General features: G+C 39.6%; 1 protein-coding gene across 1 annotated transcript; it reads left to right on the top strand.

The window, feature by feature from the left end:
- Positions 1 to 969: 969 nt before the first annotated feature.
- On the top strand, positions 970 to 2001 carry TAAR8 (trace amine associated receptor 8). The gene has a single exon (XM_043590533.1). It carries the CDS (start codon positions 970 to 972, stop codon positions 1999 to 2001), a length of 1032 nt encoding a protein of 343 aa, XP_043446468.1.
- The last annotated feature ends 4947 nt before the right edge of the window (positions 2002 to 6948 follow it).

Consider the following 6948-nt stretch of genomic DNA (forward strand, 5'->3'; position numbering starts at 1 on the left):
GTGGGCCAGGTGTACTGAGTCCTAGGGCAGGGTCTCCAGGCATCTGTGGGGGTCTGCACTTGCCCTGCAAACACCTCCATATCTGAGGAAGTGGGACATTATAAATAAAAATCAAACATCATAGCAGCTCAAGAAAGACTGCAGAAAAAAGGAAAAAGCTTTATACTCAAGGGCACTTTTGTCCATATTTTTGAAAAAAGATCTCCATGTTTTTATTTTGTCCCGGTCTCTACAAATTATGCAGCCAGTCTTGTAAACAGGTAATATACTGCCAAGTACTGGATGAGGCTATTTTGGGACAGTTGAACGTAAAGAAATCTCTTGGTTACGAAAATCACGTCTTTCTGCGACATAATAGAACACCGAGTAATACATTCTGCAGAAAAACTTAACTAATTATAATTAGCAAAAGTTTCCTTTCTGGATTCACACCTTACACTGTAGGGATTCCTAGTGAGGATTTATAATGGGTGAAGTTTATTGGCTGGCTTCCTAAAACATTCTAGGTGTTAACTTCTCAGACAATGTGAAGGTGGAAGTCTATTAAAAGGCGACTTTTCAAATATGTAACTATATTATATGTGATTATTCGTTGCAAGGAAGGACCTCACAGGTATAAAGAATCAGGTATTTAAATTGCATTTCTTTAATTTTTCAGATACTATGGATTCGGGCTTGATGAAAATTCATAATAGATTAGCTTGGAATTCAGTATCTATGAGCTTTAGATGTAATTACAGAAATAATTGCATGCATTAAAGTCAGAAAGGATGCATTTCTGAGTTTTGAAATTCCTTTAGCTTCTCTTTATACTTAAAATGGGGAAAGGATAGAATAGGAGGCAATACCTAAAAGCAATTGCTCAAATATGCGATTTGATTTTTTTGTTTTTAATTCTCAGAACTGAAAAACTTTATTTCCTACGGCAAGGAAGGGCAGAAAGACAGCATGCATCAAACTGCAGAATCCATGCCCGGCCATCTTTCCCCACCTCCTGTTGGGCAGCTTTGCTATGAGAATGTGAACGGATCGTGTGTTAAAACTCCCTACTCACTTGGATCCAGGGTGATTCTGTACGCAGTGTTTGGTTTCGCGTCTTTTCTGGCTGTGTTTGGAAACCTGCTGGTGATGACTTCCGTTCTGCATTTCAAGCAGCTGCACTCTCCTGCCAATTTCTTGATTGCGTCTCTGGCTTTTGCTGACTTTCTGGTGGGGGTGACCGTCATGCCCTTCAGCATGGTCAGGTCTGTGGAGAGCTGCTGGTACTTTGGGGCCAGATTTTGTAGCCTGCACAGTTGCTTCGATGTGGCGTTTTGTTACTCTTCTCTCTTCCACCTGTGTTTCATCTCCATCGACAGGTACATCGCTGTTACTGAGCCTCTGGTCTATCCTACCAAGTTCACGGTGTCTGTGTCGGGGACATGCATCGGCATCTCCTGGATCCTGCCCCTTGTATACAGTGGTGCCGTGTTCTATACAGGCGTCAATGACGATGGCATGAAGGACTTAGTAAGTGCCCTCAACTGTATAGGTGGTTGTCAAATTGTTGTAAATCAAGACTGGATCTTGATAAATTTTCTGTTATTCTTCATACCCACCCTTGTTATGATAATTCTTTACAGTAAGATTTTTCTAGTAGCTAAACAACAAGCTATAAAAATTGAAAATACTGGTAGCAAAGCAGAATCATCCTCAGACAGTTATAGATCCCGAGTGGCCAAGAGAGAGAGAAAAGCGGCTAAAACCCTGGGTATCACAGTGGTAGCATTTATGATCTCTTGGCTACCATATACAATTGATACAGTAATCGATGCCTATATGGGCTTCATAACCCCTGCCTATATTTATGAGATTTGCTGTTGGGGTGCTTATTATAACTCAGCCATTAACCCTTTGATTTATGCTTTATTTTATCCTTGGTTTAGGAAAGCCATCAAAGTTATTTTAAGTGGACAATTTTTAAAGGAGAGCTCATCAACCATCAGTTTATTTGTTGAATAAGTATGAACACTAAGTCGAGAAATTTAAAAATATTTTTAAAATGATACATTTATGATGAAATTAGATATAAGAAATGAATAAAGCCTTTCAAAATTGGGGAAATAGCTCTATATTTTTCAAATTAGCTAGGAACAAAATCACAAGAAGATAACTCCATTAAATCATTGCAGAAATATTACTGAACTAAACAGTAAATAATGAAGTGGTTTACATACGTAATCTGCCTGGGTGCTCTGTACGCGTCCTTGTTACACGCACTTGTCTCTTCCAATTTCATTGAATTCTGAATCTCATTTCGGTTGCGATCTCTCTAATCATTTTCTCTTTTATGGTCACCTCTCACCTCTCATTTATCTTCAAATGGTCTTTCTTTCCGTGTGTTTTGCAACACTGCATTAATTTCTAGGGCTGTCATAACAAAGTACCACAGACTAGGTGGCTTAAACCAGAGCAATTTATTCTGTTCCTAATGATTTCAAAGCTAAAATTCCAAAGTCAAGGTGTCAACAGGTCTGGTTTCATCTGAGGGCCCGTTTTTTGGCTTATAGGTGGCTAGCTTCTCTCTGCGTCCTCATATGGTTTATGCCGTATGTATGTCTGTGTCCTAATCTCCTTTATTAATACACATTTTAAATGTTTATTTATTTTGAGAGAGAGAGAGAGAGCATTGCACCCACACATACAAGCACGAGCAAGAGAAGGGGAAAGAGAGAGAGAGAGGGAGAGAATCCTAAGCAGGCTCATGCTGTCTGGGCAGACCCCGACACAGGGCTCAATGACACAAAGCGTGAGATCATGAGCTGAGCCGAAATCAAGAGTCGGAGGCTTAACCGACTGAGCCACCCAGGATCCCTTTATCTCCTCTTCTTGTAAGAAGGCCAGAAATATTGGGCTGGGGATCACCCTTTAAAACTCTCTTTGATTACCTTTTGAAAGGTCTTATCTTAGCACATGGTTCCATTCTAAAGTACTAGAGGTCAGGACTTTGATATATGAATTTTGGAAGGATACCATGCAGCCCATAACAGGCACAAGACCAGAGTTGGTGACACTACCCAAGGGTCTGTTCAGCAAATGATTTGTGATACTGTCTGTACCTTCCAGGAGCTTTTGGGGCAGGAGGTAAGCCTTTCTTGCTTGATGGCTGGGCAGAATCTTGGAATATTCACCTGTAATATCCTGGGGTCAGTAATTCGGCCTTGGAATCAGGTATTAACTACGGACATTGCACAGAAGTGAAAAACTGCAAATGGAAAAATTTGCCACAAGAAAGCTGGCCCAGCGATCATTAGCAATTGGAAATTCTGCAAGGGAAAGAATGATCAATTATTGCTATCAGTGACACAAACTTTTCTCACCTGAATATACTGCATGCTTCCCTTTCCCAGAATGTTGTGGGGGTGAAAAAGTCTTTGCTGGTGCTGCAGAAACTTCTAATAAAAAGGATACAAAAAAAACGATGCTCTAATTTTACATTTTGCTTTCTGGAATATTTTACATTGTTGATGTAACAAAAGTATTCTGGAATGCATATGTACAGTATTTTGTAGAGTGAAGCTAAATTGTAATAGAGTACTGGTTTCAAAACCTTTTTTTTTTCTCTTTTTGGTTTATCTTTGGGTCACTCAATTAAAATGATTGAAATCTTTTTTTTCCCATTGGCGTTCACTGAGATTTTTCATTTTTTTCAAGCAAATATTGAGCATAAATTACAGGCAAGTACCTGAGTTAGGAACAGCTAACAATAAAAAGTATGTTTTATATGGTATTTTCCTCAAGGAACATGATTTTGTAGGTAATAGGGGCTACACATTTTAAAATACGTTATTGAGAATGAAAAAAGTGTCAGAGATGCTAAGTCTTGTGAACAGAGGACTCATTGTCACTATTTGTCGTAAGGATGATGTTTGGTGTTGGGCATTTCTAGGACATTGTCTTCTCACTGACATGTGGTCTCATGAACTGAGGGCTTAAAAATTGTCAAAGACTCTACTTCCTTAGTAGAAGGGCCTTTCGATGAGTCTTCAAGCATTGGACTTTCATAGGCAGGCAGGAGTGTGGACATTTTTTGACAGGAGGGTTAATTTCCACAAATAGAGGATTGGCTTGGCCAACCGTATGACAATGATTACATTATAGCACAATGACCAATTCATGCTGCCACTTACTATATACTCAATAGGTCAGATTGGCTGTCACAGCTTTTAAAAAGGACTTCATGTTCCTTATTTTTAGAGTATGGAGGACAAACATAGAAAAAAGTAACTGAGAGAGTAGAAGGGTCCCATTTTATAAATGTCTCATAGCATTACATTGTTGCTAAATTACAACGGATATGACAGAAGTTCAAAGGCAAATTAAGGATTTTTGAAATTTATCTTATGGGCAAGCAAAATATATTGTGGCAAATGCTACCAAGACTTCCAATACAATTCTAAATCTGAAATCTGCTGGGTATGTGAAACGTCACAGAGGAGAGAAAAGAAAGAAATTAGATTCTTCCGTATATTTCATGATAGTCTTTCCTAGGAATGACTACCTGAGATATGGATTCAAAAATTCAGGATTAAATTCTTTGTTGTATTTTATCCTTAGTTTAGGAGAGAATTAAAATTTAATATAACTGGTCAAGAAGTAAAGAAATGTAAAGTAAAGAAATCAACATAAATATGTTTTCAGGATAAAACTAAGTTAAGATCAAGGAAATTGTGGGATGTTGGGAATTTCGGATGTATTATGATGTAGAATACAGTGTTGATGATGATATCAAATTTGAAAAAAGGCGTTTCTCAAGTTCAATGAAATATTGTTTAGAGTGAGCTTCTCCAAGCATCTACAAACAGATTGACTGACGTGGTGAACGAGGTCCTATTTCCTACTGCTGATTCTGCCCATTTCTCTGCTCTGTCACTTTTCTGCTTCCCTGTCTTTGGTGGTGGTGGTGGTGGGGGTTCGGGAGGGTGGTCAATTTCTTGGTATTTTCACTTTTTATGCTTACCTCCCTGTTAGCTTCAATGCTCATTTTCTTCTTCCTCTTCTCTATTAATGTCATGTGCTCTTGGCCTTCTCCTAGACTCTTGTTTTTTTCAGCCAACTTTCATTCCAACATTTTCTTTTGCTAGAGTTCTTTTCTTAAATCTCCTCAGCTCCCTCTGCTTCATGCTCTAGCAAGGAGTTGAGTTCCTCTTACTCCTCCTCTTCCAACAGTAAGGGAATCAGATGTCACATTCAGATCTGGCTCAAGCCTGACATTTAATGTTTAGAGGACATTGGACAATTAACCACGACAAAATGATACATTCACCACAATAAATAGTTCTTCAACATAATTACTTTCATGTGGTATGTCACTTCATTTCTTCCTCATGACATGGGAATAATTGCCCTATCATGGCACATTATAAACATCATCTACCGCTGTCATAATTGATCATAATGCAAACTTATGATGTCACATAGTCATGAGGAAAGATGAGCCAGTCAAGAAGTTGTGTTTGAATATTTTGATATCTATTTGGGAAAAAAAAAAGTTCTGATTCTCACTCTTCCCTTACTCACACATGTGCCCTTACATACATATTGTTCAGGACAGATCTTAGTGTAAAATATAAAGCCAGGAAAATTTAGAAGATAATGCTGGAGATTATCTTCATAGTTTCTCATGGAAAAGATTGCCAGGTTAACGATAGATTTAATATTTCAACATGATAAGTCAAAATGTCAAAAAGATAAACTTGAAAAAAACTCCTTAGAATATTTATTTTATTCTAATGGTTTTCGTTGAAAATGGAGAAAAAAAAAGATGTTTGGGGCACCTGGGTGGCTCAGTCAGTTGAGCATCCGACTTCGGCTCAGGAAACGATCTCACAGCTCGTGAGTTCAAGCTCCACGTCGGGCTCTGTGCTGACAGCTCGGGGCCTGGAGCCTGCTTCAGATTCTGTGCCTCCCTCTCTCTCTGCCCTTAACCCACTTTCATTCTGTCTCTGTCTCTCTCAAAAATAAATAAACATCAAAAAAAATTTTTTTAAAGAAAAAAGAAAAAGATGTTTGTTTTCCTGGCCCTTGAGTCTCAAAAGTCTAGGCCCTGGGAGAAAGGAAAAAGAGCCTACCTTGAACAGATTTGGGGAAGTAAGGGCTATAGAAAAGCTTGCCTACATCCCAGAGCAAGAGTAGAAAGATAATTGGAGTACAAAAATAAGTGAGAAAATAGTGAAGGTCTCTGAGGGAGGAGCACCCGATTTCTCCTGGATACGGTCTGGTTTGAGAAAAGGGGTGATAACTGATATGCAGTTGTGGTGGGTTGAATAAGAACCCCACAAAGAGATCCATATCTAGACCCTGGAACCTATACCTATTAAAGATTATTTGGAGAAAAAAATAAAGGTCGCTGAAGGTGTGATTGAGTTAAGCATCTTGAGAGGGGGAAGTTAGCCTGGATTGTCCAGGTGGGTCCAAAAAGCCATCACGAGAGTCTTTACAGGAAAGAGGCTGAGAGATATGACACACACGGAAGAGAAGGCAGTGTGCTCACACAGGTAGAGACTGGAGCGACGAGACCACAGCATGTCAGCAGCCAGCAGAAGCAGGGAGAAGGATGGATTGTCCCCAAGCCCCCTCAGAGGGCGCGCCGCCTTGCTTTGATGTTGGATGTCATGCTTTCAGCCTCCAAGACTCTACAGGGATAAAATTTCTGTCGTTATAAGCCCCCAAGTGTGTGATGAGTTGTTACAGCAGTGACAGGAAACTAATATATCAAGTGTGTTTGCAGGGACAAGCTCCAAATGCAAGGGGAAACTCTTTCTCCTTTCCCTGGACAGAACTCAGTGTGTATAAAGACCACCGGGCAGAAATGGCTGCATAGGCTGAGCACGTAGCCTGAGACAGCACCACGGAGCACCTCATTGCTCTGCGTGGTACAGGGACAATAAAAGATTCCTGAGCCCCTGA

Source organism: Prionailurus bengalensis, chromosome B2, assembly GCF_016509475.1.
Source record: "Prionailurus bengalensis isolate Pbe53 chromosome B2, Fcat_Pben_1.1_paternal_pri, whole genome shotgun sequence".
NCBI lineage: Eukaryota > Metazoa > Chordata > Mammalia > Carnivora > Felidae > Prionailurus > Prionailurus bengalensis.

Coding starts and splice junctions, on each gene's coding strand:
- TAAR8 (XM_043590533.1), top strand. CDS start 970: ATGCCCGGCCATCTTTCCCCACCTCCTGTTGGGCAGCTTTGCTATGAG.